A 14,406-nucleotide genomic window follows, 5' to 3' on the forward strand; every position below is an offset into this window, starting at 1 on the left:
ATCCTGAGCTAAAGAATGGGCTGGGGGCCTGAAATTTGGTGATTAGATGTTTGTCTGGCCTATAGATGGGTCTGTTTTGATAAAAATTTATCTTCAATAATAAATTTTCTGGGATAAATACCCAATTTAAATTCTTCTAAGTAGTAAAGGGAGAGGCAGTAGTTTCTCTTGAACCTATAGAGAGTCTCAATTGCCTCTCAAAATAATGTTTATGCAAAAGTGCAAAATCTGGGGTACCCTTGTTCTGAACCCTTACAAAGTCAAGATCACTCTCCAGCCTTGTAGATAAGGAAGTTAAGACTCAAAGAAGTTAACTGATTTGTCCATAAATACACCAAATGAGGTAGACATTCAGGTTTAGGGGTTTGTATAGGGCCATCTCAGAGAAGGCAATGGCAACCCACTCCAGTACTCTTGCCTGGAAAATCCCACGGACGGAGGAGCCTGGCAGGCTGCAGTCCATGGGGTCGGTAGGAATCAGACACGACTGAGCGACTTCACTTTCACTTTTCACTTTCATGCATTGGAGAAGGAAATGGCAACCTGCTCCAGTGTTCTTGCCTGGAGAATCCCAGGGACGGGGGAGCCTGGTGGGTGCCGTCTCTGGGGTCGCACAGAGTTGGACACGACTGAGGCGACTTAGCAGCAGCAGCAGCAACATAGGGCCATCTGCCTCCAAGGCCCAAGCTCTTTGTACTACCTGTGCTACTCTAGCAATGCCAAACCATATAACAAAAAGACTCCTCTTTTACGATTAATATTGTTATTAATCTTTGTCAACTTGATGGGGGAAAATAAGACCTCATTTAACTGTTCCATTAATTATGAACGAGGTTCAACATTGTTAACTGTGTATAAAAAATGGTTTTTTATTGAAGCATAATTTCTTATTCTATATTAAAAAGGTTAATTGCGGATGGTGGGAGCCCTGAACCGTGCTATGGAGGAGTCCAGTGAGCCGCAGTTGGATGCTAAGTCCAAGGTCACCAGCCAGCTCATAGATTTTGAGTGGAAGCTGGGTATGGCTGTGAGCTCCGACAGTTGCAGATCTCTTAAGTATCCTTATGTTGCAGTGATGCTCAAAGTGGCAGATCATTCAGGCCAAGTGAAGAACAAGTCCTTTGAAATGACAATCCCACAGTTTCAGAATTTCTACAGACAATTCAAGGAAATTGCTGCAATTATTGAAACTGTGTGAAAACTGATTCTAAACCGAAAATAATCTAAAATCACGGACTTCACTTTCTGCAACAAAGCTGCTTAAGGATCGAATGATATTTATTGAATGAAAATTATACTTTTGGTTTTCCACTTTTTAAAATAATAATAAAAAAATCAGACAAACAGGAAAAAAAAAAAAGGTTAATTGCTTCTCTGTCATTCAGTTCAGTTCAGTTCAGTCGCTCAGTCATGTCCAACTCTTTGTGACCCCACGAATCGCAGCAAGCCAGGCCTCCCTGTCCATCACCAACTCCCGGAGTTCACTCAAACTGATGTCCATCGAGTCGGTAATGCCATCCAACCATCTCATCTTCTGTTGTCCCCTTCTCCTCCTGCCCCCAATCCTTCTCAGCATCAGGGTCTTTTCCAGTAAGTCAACTCTTCACATGAGATGGCCAAAGTATTGGAGTTTCAGCTTTAGCATCAGTCCTTCCAATGAACACCCAGGACTGATCTCCTTTAGAATGGACTGGTTGGATCTCCTTGCAGTCTAAGGGACTCTCAAGAGTCTTCTCCAACACCACAGTTCAAAAGCATCAATTCTTTGGTGCTCAGCTTTTTTCACAGTCCAACTCTCACATCCATACATGACCACTGGAAAAACCATAGCCTTGACTAGACGGACCTTTGTTGGCAAAGTAATGTCTCTGCTTTTCAATATGCTATCTAGGTTGGTGGGGCGGCGGCCAAGAGGAGCAACACTATGTCCAAGGAGCGGTGACTGCATGGGCATAGGAGGGCCTAGAGGAGCTACTCCACGTTCAAGGTCAGGAGGGGCTGCAGTGAGGAGATACTCCTCATCCAAGGTGTAGCCATCATGGTCAACAAAAGAGTCTGAAATGCAGTACTTGGATGCAATCTCAAAAATGACAGAATGATCTCTGTTCATTTCCAAGGCAAACCATTCAATATCAGAGTAATCCAAGTCTATGCCCCAACCAGTAACACTGAAGAAGCTGAAGTTGAATGGTTCTCTGAAGACTTACATGACCTTTTAGAACTAACACTCCAAAAAGATGTCCTTTTCATTATAGGGGACTGGAATGCAAAAGGAGGAAGTCAAGAAACACCTGGAGTAACAGGCAAATTTGGCCTTGGAGTACAGAATGAAGCAGGGCAAAGGCTAATAGAGTTTTGCCAAGAAAATGCACTGGTCATAGCAAACACCCTCTTCCAACAACACAAGAGAAGACTCTACACATGGACATCACCAGATGGTCAACACCGAAATCAGACTGATTATATTCTTTGCAGCCAAAGATGGAGAAGCTCTATACAGTCAGCAAAAACAAGACTGGGAGCTGACTGTGGCTCAGATCATGAGCTCCTTATGGCCAAATTCAGACTTAAATTGAAGAAAGTAGGGAAAACCACTAGACCATTCAGGTATGACCTAAATCAAATTTCTTATGATTATACAGTGGGAGTGAGAAATAGATTTAAGGGACTAGATCTGATAGATAAGAGTGCCTGATGAACTATGGACAGAGGTTTGTGACATTGTACAAGAGACAGGGATCAAGACCATCCCCATGGAAAAGAAATGCAAAAAAGCAAAATGGCTGTCTGGGAGGCCTTACAAATAACTGTGAAAAGAAGAGAAGTGAAAAGCAAAGGAGAAAAGGAAAGATATAAGCATCTGAATGCAGAGATCCAAAGAATAGCAAGAAGAGATAAGAAAGCCTTCCTCAGCAATCAATGCAAAGAAATAGAGGAAAACAACAAAATGGGAAAGACTAGAGATCTCTTCAAGAAAATTAGAGATACCACGGGAGCATTTCATGCAAAGATGGACTCGATAAAGGACAGAAATGGTAGGGACCTAACAGAAGCAGAAGATATTAAGAAGAGGTGGCAAGAATACACAGAAGAACTATACAAAAAAGATCTTCATGACCAAGGTAATCACGATGGCATGATCACTCACCTAGAGCCAGACATCCTGGAATGTGAAGTCAAGTGGGCCTTAGAAAGCATCACTAGGAACAAAGCTAGTGGAGGTGATGGAATTCCAGTTGAGCTATTTCAAATCTTGAAAGATGATGCTGTGAAAGTGCTGCACTCAATATGCCAGCACATTTGGAAAACTCAGCAGTGGCCACAGGACTGGAAAAGGTCAGTTTTCATTCCAATCCCAAAGAAAGGCAATGCCAAAGAATGCTCAAACTACCGCACAGTTGGACTCATCTCACACGTTAGTAAAGTAATGCTCAAAATTCTCCAAGCCAGGCTTCAGCAGTATGTGAACCATGAACTTCCAGATGTTAAATCTGGTTTTGGAAAAGGCAGAGGAATCAGAGATCAAATTGCTAACATACACTGGATCATCAAAAAAGCAAGAGAGTTCCAGAAAAACATCTATTTCTGCTTTATTGACTATGCCAAAGCCTTTGATTATGTGAATCACAATAAACTGTGGAAAATTCTTCAAGGGACAGGAATACCAGACCACCTGACCTGCCTCTTGAGAAATCTATATGCAAGTCAGGAAGCAAAAGTTAGAACTGGACATGGAACAACAGACTGGTTCCAAATAGGAAAAGGAGTACGTCAAGGCTGTATATTGTCACCCTGCTTATTTAACTTATATGCAGAGTACATCATGAGAAATGCTGGGCTGGAAGAAGCACAAGCTGGAATCAAGATTACTGGGAGAAATATCAATAACCTCAGATATGCAGATGACACCACCCTTATGGCAGAAAGTGAAGAGGAACTCAAAAGCCTCTTGATGAAAGTGAAAGAGGAGAGTGAAAAAGTTGGCTTAAAGCTCAACATTCAGAAAACGAAGATCATGGCATCCGGTCCCATCACTTCATGGGAAATAGATGGGGAAACAGTGGAAACAGTGTCAGACTTTATCTTTTGGGGCTCCAAAATCACTGCAGATGGTGACTGCAGCCATGAAATTAAAAGACGCTTACTCCTTGGAAGAAACATTATGACCAACCTAGACAGCATATTAAAAAGTAGAGACATTACTTTGCCAACAAAGGTCCATCTAGTCAAGGCTATGGTTTTTCCAGTGGTCATGTATGGATGTAAGAGTTGGACTGTGAAAAAAGCTGAGCACCAAAGAATTGATGCTTTTGAACTGTGGTGTTGGAGAAGACTCTTGAGAGTCCCTTAGACTGCAAGGAGATCCAACCAGTCCATTCTAAAGGAGATCAGTCCTGGGTGTTCTTTGGAAGGAAGGATGCTAAAGCTGAAACTCCAGTACTTTGGCCACCTCATGCGAAGAGTTGCCTCATTGGAAAAGACTCTGATGCTGGGAGGGATTGAGGGTAGGAGGAGAAGGGGACGACAGAGGATGATATGGCTGGATGGCATCACTGACTCAATAGACGTGAGTCTGAGTGAACTCCGGGAGTTGGTGATGGACAGGGAGGCCTGGCGTGCTATGTTTCATGGGGTTGCAAAGAGTCGGACATGACTGAGCGACTGAACTGAACTGATCTAGGTTGGTCATAACTTTCCTTCCAAGGAGTAAGCGTCTTAATTTCATGGCTGCAATTACCATCTGCAGTGATTTTGGAGCCCAGAAAAATAAAGTCTGACACTGTTTCTACTGTTTCCCCATCTATTTCCCATGAAGTGATGGGACCAGATGCCATGATCTTCGTTTTCTGAATGTTGAATTTTAAGCCAACTTTTTCATTCTCCTTCACTTTCATCAAGAGGCTTTTTAGTTCCTCTTCACTTTCTGCCATAAAGATGGTGTCATCTGCATATCTGAGGTTATTGATATTTCTCCCGGCAATCTTGATTCCAGCTTGTGCTTCCTCCAGCCCATGTATTTTTCAAATAAGTTTTTCAAGTTTAAAAAAAAAAAAAACTTACTCTCCTCCAAACTCATCATGATACATATACATTTTTTCTCAAAAACATAGAAAAAAGATCTCAGAAGATCTCAGCCACGTTATCAGCCTCTGTTATAAGGGAAGGACTCTCATATACTTTAGGGTGGTATCTATTCCAGCATCAGTGTGTATGTTTAAGTGTATTTGAAGTTGGTATTATCCATCAGTGATGGCCCTGAACACCAGCCTTCAAAAGAGGCTGAACCTGTGGGTGGCAACCAAGATCTTATGATTTATGTGTCTTCCCAGGTGTCCTCCCTGGATCAGCAGGTGAAGGCTTCTTGGAACATCTCCTTCTCTTATAGAATGGGATGACAGGAAGAGATGCTCATGAGAAGAGAAACAGGAAGAGGAGAATGGGGAGGAGATTTGGTCATACTGAAGGGATATCGGAGGCATGCTAAACAAAGAGGAATGTGCTGCTATATTCAAAATGGGTAACCAACTAAGGACCCACTGTATAGCACATGGAATTCTGCTCAATGTTACGTGGCAGCCTGGATGGGAAGGGAGTCTGGGGGAGAATGGATATGTATGGCTGCATATGCATATGTATAGCTGAGTCCCTTCACTGTTCGCCTGAAACTATCACAACATTGTTAATTGGCTATACCCCAACACAAAATAAAAAGTTTAAGAAAAAGAAATGTGTTGCCCAGACTCAAGCAGCTGAAGAACCACAGGCCCCAAAGTCCAGAGGAACAAGATGAAATTTCTATGTACAGGGCAGGAAAAACTGGACAGCAGTCCTCAAATCAGAATACCACAGACCTTTCTGGAATCACATTCCCAATCCTATCCCAGACTACTGAATGAGAATCCCTGGGCCAGCTGACCTTGGGAGATTCTGATACACAGAAAAGTTGAAAACCACTGAGAAGTGAGACTTGAAGTGAGATCAGGTTTTTAAATGCACAGATATTCACTAAGGGCCTTTTATGTGCCAGAATTTAATCCAGACATAGGAAAAGAAGGATGAGCAAAAACACAAGACCTGGTCCTAGAGCTCACAGTTCAGTGGAAAAAAGATATTAGATAAATAAACATACACTTCCAAACCTACACCTTTCTCTTTCCCTAGAATCAAGTCTGTGAATAGACCGAATTTGCCAAGACCCAGGAAACTTGGCTTTAAGACGTGTGAAGAGTTGCATTTCTAAAAGGCATAACCTGAAAGGAGGAAAGCACCCTCTTGTGGCCCTGGAGTTGGTGGCACCTAAAATAACCCCCAGTTCTAAAGGATAGGAGGCTACCCTGGGCAGGCAACCCTAGGTAGGAGGCCCTAAATCAGCAGGAGTGTCAGCAGGCCCTGTTTTGCTTCAGTCATAAATCTCTCTTCAATGTCAAATCAGCCACTTCACCAGAAGACATTTTCCCTTGTGTCCATTGCTAAGCGGTTTTACTTCTGACCACCTGGGCTCTCTGGTGTGGCGTCAAGTGACACATTCTACAGTCAAGGCAGCAATCCCAGTTCATTTCCACTCTCCCCACAGCTCTAACACACAGCAGCGCCTGGAACAGGGAGGTATTCAATAAATATGCAGTGAATAAATAAATGGAGTGTACTATCCCATCTAGCCCAACATTGCCTGCTTTGTGGGATCTTGGGAAGACTGGACAAATAGTCACAGTGGTTGAGTCCCAGAATTCTCTGAAAATAAATGACTTCTTAAAATATAAAATACAATCTATGTCCCTCCTAAAAGTCTCTATGAAAACGATCATATTCACAAGGGATATACTTTGTGCTTGGAGCTAAGCCTGGTAGAGCTTAATTTGCAGTAGAGTAACATGTAAATTTATGATAATAAATTATATTATTTAAATGAATTTATAAAAATAAGAGTAGCTCACTTATATTCAACTTTCATGAATGCTGACACTTCTTGAAGAACATGGAGGTCTGATTTGTATTCAGGCCTGAATACCAGCGAGAACCACAGTGCCCAGGGACTGCTGGTTTCAAGTGTGTAGATCGGAAGCCCCAGTCAAAGACCAGAATGCTATATTTAGCTTTTCCCGCACGTCTCCACTCAAGAAGCTGTGAGGAATCAACTCAGTACAGGCCTCTGGGTTATGAGATGGTGCTGACAAAATCACTCAACACTATTTCTCAGAGGTCACCAGGAAAGAAGGTCAGAATGAGAAGGAGGAAAGGAGTAGGTTACAGGGTATGATCAAAGAATCAAAAGGGCAGAGAGAGAGAGAGTAAAACACTGAATGAAAGAAAAAAAAAAAAGTTTTAAGAATTATTTGCTCCAGTATTTAATCCACAGAATCCAAAAGTAAACAAACCAGTAGCCTCTGAAGGAGGGAACTGATTTTGAGATATGGTGATTATATGTCTACTTTTGAAGCTTGCAAAATATTCTATTGAGTTAAGAAATACCAGAGGCTGAGAAGTACTTCTGGCCAAAGAGTTAATCCATCTGAGTTGAATAGACCACAGCACCCAGGAGAAAAGATGGTTGACTAAACAGCCCATTACTGCATCATCATAGTCCCTCACCAGATCCCACTTCTGGATCTGAGTCTCCTCTACTCACCACATCTGGCTGAGCTTAAAGCATCAACTCTAACACCTGCAACTGTGGGGTGTTTGCGAAGCAGTTAATGATGGCCAGAGAAACAGCTTCAGTCACCTCCAGATAAATCACATTAAATCCTCAATATTCACAACTGTAGAACCCTATCACTGAGGTTTGCTGAATGTAATAATCCTACATTACTCCCAATCACCATCCTCATAAAATATATGGGAGGAATGGTCAAAAACAGCTTCAGAGTCAGACTCCAGGGTTTGAACTCTGGATTTGTCAATTAGTAGCTGTGCAAATTTGGGCAGCTTACTTAACCTCTCTGAGCTTTCATTTCAAAATGCGGACTATAACAGTATCTACCTCACTGGATTATCTGTGTGTGTGTGTGTGTGTGCACACTTCAGTTGTGTCTGACTCTTTGCAACCCTATGGACTGTAGCCCACCAGGCTCCTCTGTCCATGGGATTCTTCAGGCAAGAATACTGGAGTGGGTTGTCATTGCCTTCACCAGGGGATCTTCCCCACCCAGGGATCAAACCTGCATCTCTTACGTATCCTGTATGGGCAGGCAGGTTCTTTACCACTAGAGCCACCTGGGAAGGCCTCATAGGATTATAGTAAGAACCAAATGACATGGCATATGTAAATCTCTTAGCAAATGCATGGAAAATAATAATCTTTCAGTAATTTTTTAAAAAATTTCTTACCTGAGTTCAAAGATATCAAATGACTTCCCTGAGCTGACACAGAGGCAACCCAGCACCATTTGCTCTTCTTTATCATGCATAAGGTTTCCATTACTATTTGTGCTCCATATTACCTATTCCCTCGTCTATTAGTAAATGTGCTGAATTTTAAAAGAGCCTTGTTTCATCCCTCCTAAACATTTCAACCTTCTTTGGAGAAATAGTTATTAATCATCATTCTCTGTTCATAAGTATTCAGTTAGGCTCACATCCAAATGTCAAGTATTCAGACCTGTAAATGCTGAAATAATTTTTCCAGTAAAATTTCATGAGTTTCCTCATAAAGTGTTTCATTAACTCCACTTTGCTAGATATATGTAATCTTAATCCTTAAAACTGCAATTAAGCTTTACTAGTGGTGTTTGGTTTTCTCTTTAATTGAAATTAAAATATCCCTGAGGACAGGATTATGGCTTCCAGTTCCTTCATATCCTACCCAATATTGGGCAGTATTAATATCTGTCTGATTAGTTACATCCTTGATTCATTGAACACAACTATAATCATCTCTAGTTCAGGAAAAGAAACAAACTGAATCTCTTTTCTCAAACTAAAGGCTAGGACTACAAAGTGATAAGAAAAGTTTGAGAAAGAAGTTTCAATCAAAGCAACCACTTTGAGACGTTTGTGACAACTTCAGACTACACAGAGAGAGTAAAACAGCCTCCTTGAGTTCCCAGACCCAACATCCTCACCAATCCATTCATATAGTCAGAAGGAGAAAATATTCATATTGTTAAAAACAATTGGAGTGATAAAAACCATACGATCTAAAGTTCATCATCCTGTGCGTACACACGAGACATCATGGACGATAGTGTGACGCCATTACCTCATGGATTTGAATAGTGAAGGACCTCAACACCACTACCCTTCCCTAGCCTTTCTAGTTACACGGCAGCTGCTACTGTTGTGATAGTAAACCGTCCTCCTATGACCTTTACTCTGCCCACCATTCACACTACACTTCAAATCACATAATACAGTCCCTTCCTTGCCAGTCTATGGAAATTCTAAGTCTTTGCCTAATGTTCATAACCCTAACCACCAGACCCCAGAATGGTAGCATGTTCCCTTCAGGGCTCTCTTGATGGCAGACCACAGCCATCCTCACAGCGCAGGAGAGAATGCCACAAGCTCTAGGTATCTGCACTTATCAAGTCCGTGTATGTCATGATATCATGGCTGGATACATGTGCCCCAGAGTCAGACTGCCCAGCAGAGGATCCTAGCTCTAATACTTAGGTAAACCTGTGAACTTAGGTAAACAACTGAACCTCTCTAAGGCTCAGTTTCCTTATCTATAAAATAGGGATAATACTGTTAACTCAATGGCTTATTATAAGGAGTGAATGAGATAACATTGTAAAGCAGCCAGTATAGTATCTGATACATAGCAAACATTCAATAAATGTTCACTATTGTTATACCTTGAGAATGAATCATTGGAGAATTACTTAACGGCTGGCTGCTATATCTGACAAGGAAAATCTAGAAGTAAATCCTTTTTTCTTTTTTTTTGCCAGGCATTGTGTTGTTGCTGTTCAGTCGCTAAGTCATGTCCAAATCTTTGCAACCCCATAGACTGCAGCACACCAGGCTCCCTTGTCCTTCTCTCCCAGAGTTTGCTCAAACTCATGTCCATTGAGTCAGTGATGCTATCTAACCATCTTATCCTCTGTCGCCCTCTTCTCCTTTTGCCTTCAATCTTTCCCATCATTAGGGTCTTTTCTAATGAGTCGGCTCTTTGTATTAGGTTACCAAAGAATTGGAGCTTCAGCATCAGTCCTTCCAATGAATATTCAGGGTTGATTTCCTTTAGGATTGACTTGTTTGATCTCCTTGATGCCCAAGGGACTCTCAAGAGTCTTCTCCAACACTACAATTCAAAAGCATTGATTCTGCAGTGCTCAGTCTTCTTTATGGTCTACCTCTCCCATCCACACATGACTACTGGAAAAACCATAGCTTTGACTAGACAGATGTTTTTTGGCAAAGTGATGTCTCTCTGTCTAAGTGTGTCATATCTTTCCTTCCAAGGAGCAAGCATTTTTTTAATTTCATGGCTGCAGTCACTGTCTGCAGTGATCTTTGTCAGGCATTATTCTGGGCCATATCATACAGTTTAATATTCACAACCACTAAAGTAAATGTTCTCACTGCTTTTATAGGCTCATAGAAGTTATTTACCAAAATTAATTCATCTACATAAAGGAATGAAAGTAGTTGTCCAAAGCCCCTGTTTTATCCATTGTGCCTCTCATGCTTCAGAAAACTTGAGAGCTTTTTATTGGTGCAGTAATAACACTGAAATCAGCAGCACACTCACAGGTTTAATCTGTGGTCTGGAAAGTTGCCTGATTCCTGCCTGTTTCAGTGTTTGTCCGTAGCTCATAAGGGTGCAGCCAATGACACAACTATTGGATTATCACCTTTGAAGTTTATTTTGAAGTCAACAAAGATGTGCTTTCCCAAAAATAATCAGACATGATCTTCAGGCATTGGTAACCTCCCAGCAGGAATCCAGCCGTTCATTTATCTCAGACTTTGGAACAATGGCTCTTCCCAGCTTGTTTGCAGAGAAAAGCTCTAAATCGTTCCATCCTTCCTGACACTGACTTTCTGAACTGGGTTTGGAGACCCTTGTTTGGAGAAGCAAGCAAAGGACCTATGACGAGGCCTGCACTGCTCCTTTTAGCCTCTGGCATGAAATACTCACTAGGGCTGCGTATGTTGGAGAATTCAGGCCATCACTCAACAGTCAACCTACAGCTCTGTGCTCAATGACACCCTCCTCTGTGATACTTTCTGAGTCCTCACCCATCAGGAGGTGCCATCTTTGATACTTTAGGAGGCTAAATCCCAGCAAGACCTTTCCTAAATCTTTACATGCCTCTCATTGAGTCAATGATGCCATCCAACCATCTCATCCTCCATTGTCCCCTTCTCCTCCCAATAAATATTTAGCTGGATGGATGCATGAATGATGGACAAACAAATGGAATCCTCAGAGACTTTGTGAAGAAGCAGGTGCTTGAGCAAATCTAACATGAATTTTTCTCTTTTATGATGTCATCTTTTTATTGGATGACAAATTGAGAGACTAATAGAGATGACAATACCATTAACCAATTTCTCCTACTCCTTTCCCCCCTTGTGGTTCCCCTACCGATTTAAATGGCAGAAAAATAATCCCATTCTTCTTCATCCAACCATTTTCTTTATAGGTAAGCAAGTTTCTTCAAAGGGATATGCTTAGTCAATTTCAAGTACTAAGGAGCTTTTTAAGTACCATCTTATTTACCTCTTGGAGAGTCCAACCTTGCAGACTACTGTAATACTGATATTAACAGTACTTAAAATAGCTGATGTTTATTGAGAGGCACTGCACTATGGCTTTACATGTATTATCTCATTTTATCCTCATGATAGCCTTATGAGGCTCAGATAGGTTAAACAGCCCACCTAAGACAATACATCTAATAAGCAGTAGAGCCAGAATTTGAACACAGACAATCTACATTTAGAGCACTACTTGCTTAATATAGTCTCTGTGATAAAAATCACCACATCTGTAGAAATGTTGAGGGTTTTATTCTTAATGATCAACTGCTTTCATTCTATCACAGATGTGAAATATTTCAAATATGTTGATGCAAAGTATTATGCAGGATATATTTAGGAAGTGATTTTATTCCTAAATTAATCCCATGAAATGAGATAGGCTTCTGTTATGGAGGATCCTTGAAATGAGAGATCAGATGGGAAACAGAACAGGGAAGCACATGGAAACCCAAGGTGCTGTCTTTGCTTACTGTGCCAGCCAGCAGTTGTTCCTGAGAGAGAGAGAGCAGTGAAGTCACAGGGGATCATCTACTCTGTGTAAGGTAACACGTCTTGATTAAATTTTTAAAAGGAAGAAAAGGAAAGTGTAGCCTCTGTAATGCCTACTTGAAGGTTACAACATATGCAAGAGACTAATGTTTTCTCTTACTTGCTGTTGAAATGTTTCATATAACTTGTGCTCAGGAATCAAGTTTGGGAAGGGAATTCCTACCCATGAATTCTTAGTAGCTGGCTTTATTAGCATCTTGGGACATTAATGTTCTCTCTATCCTAATTACTGAAGCTATTTTCAACCACAGATTGTGTGACCACCAACTCAGTCCAAAGACTAAAGTAAAACAATCCTTGGAAAATTCCCATGGCATACTCATCAAAGAGGGACATGACCTTCAAAAGGTTTACTGAAATGCTTGCTCAAAGTGCCAGCATTCTCTGCTCCTCATATGCACACCCGAGCATTCCCAACTGAGACTATATTGGCAGTCTCAAATTCTTTACTCACCCCCACCTGCTGGGCAAAAGGCTTTCCCTGCTGGAACGTGCCACAACTTGTAGAAAGAACTCCATCTAGTTAGGGATGCTGCCTGGACAATGGTCATGGATAAGTTGTGCCCATGTGTTCACATGTCAAGAATACCAGCCATGTTTGGTTATTTATAACACAAAGTCAGGGCAACAGAAGCTGAGTCTCATGGGCTGCTTATCTGGTTGCTATGCTGCATTCTAATTCATATCACATACTAATTAAAAGCACTAAAATGTACAACTTTAGCTAAAATTTTCAAAAGGGAGAGAAAAGAAGGAGTCCAAAATATCCTGAATACCTATTAAAGTGCAGGTCTTATGCTGGAAGATCTTTACTTATGTTACTTCTTTAGTTCCCACTGCAATCATATGAAAGAGATATTACCATCTCCATCTTACAGATAAGGAAACATAACCTCTGAAGGATAAAATATCTTGCCCAGATAAGTGGTAAGGCCAGGATGGGAAATAGGAAAATCCAAACTGAAAACCCAAATTTCATGTTTATTTTCACTAACAGATCAAAATTTCCCCTAAATTGCCTAGTCCAGGACCAGGAACATAAGAATATTGGTTTAAAAGGTACAGATTCTGCAGCTGGGCTTCCCAGGTGTTTAATCTGCTTCATCACTTTCTAGGTGTGTGACCTTGTCAAGTTACTTAACCTCATTAAACCTCAGTTTCCTCGTCTTTAAAAAATAGAGATTATAATGGTACCTCATAAATTTTAAATATTTGACAACAATTTTGACTATAGCCATTTTCTTTTCCACAAAGCCCCCTCATCTGCTAAAAAGAATAATAACAACAAAAGTTAATTTTAATTGAATACTTACTACAAGGTGGGCACTATGCTGAGGGTTTTACATAAGTTATTCCATTTAATTCTAATAATAATTCAATGAAATAATAATAGCTAAAACGTCTTGAGCATTCACTATAGTCCAAGATCTGTTCTAAACCCTTTACTCACATTAACTGGTAAATAACTGAGGCAGGTAATATGGTTGTCCCAGTTTTGCAAATAAGAAAACAGAAACTCAGAGAGGATAAGTAAGTCACCTGTGGTCACACAGCCAGGAAAATGTGAAGCCATCTTAAGAACTCAGGCCACCAGATTTACAAGTTCATAGTCTTAACCCGATGCTGAACCTGAAGCTCCAATACTTTGGCCACCTGATGTGAACAGATGACATTGGAAAAGACCCTGACGCTGAGAAAGACTGAAGGCAGAAGGAGAAGAGGGCAACAGAGGATGAGATGGTTGGATGGTATCACCGATTCAATGGACATGAACTTGGGCAAACCTGGGAGATGGTAAGGGACAGGGAGGCCTGGCATGCTGCAGCCCATGGGATCACAAAGAGTCAGACATGACTTGGTGACTGAACAACAACAGTCTTAACCTTGACTCTTATGTTCCTGAACTGGGCTGGGCCACAGAAAACATCTGACTGTCCCTGTGCTTAAAGAGTTCCCAAGCATATTATCATGCTGAGGACCTACACATGAGGAGGCTATAACATTCTGTAGCCAAATGTCCAAAATACAAAAAATATACACTAAGGATCTTGGAAAATAAATGAGAGAATGGAAATGGTGGCTTGTGGATTCTGGGGAAGACTTCCTAGAGAATTTGGGACTTTCACTGAGCCTTGAGGGAGCACC

General features: G+C 41.2%; 1 protein-coding gene across 1 annotated transcript; it reads left to right on the forward strand.

The window, feature by feature from the left end:
* Positions 1–913: 913 nt before the first annotated feature.
* Positions 914–1,360, forward strand: LOC147355143 (COMM domain-containing protein 6). Its single transcript, XM_086345920.1, has one exon. The coding sequence runs from the start codon at positions 917–919 to the stop codon at positions 1,196–1,198; it is 282 nt and encodes a 93-aa protein (XP_086202046.1). The 5' UTR covers positions 914–916; the 3' UTR covers positions 1,199–1,360.
* The last annotated feature ends 13,046 nt before the right edge of the window (positions 1,361–14,406 follow it).

The sequence above is a fragment of the Bos grunniens genome, chromosome 17 (assembly GCF_055505025.1).
Source record: "Bos grunniens cultivar Pamir isolate PY7600 chromosome 17, Bosgru_T2T1.0, whole genome shotgun sequence".
NCBI lineage: Eukaryota > Metazoa > Chordata > Mammalia > Artiodactyla > Bovidae > Bos > Bos grunniens.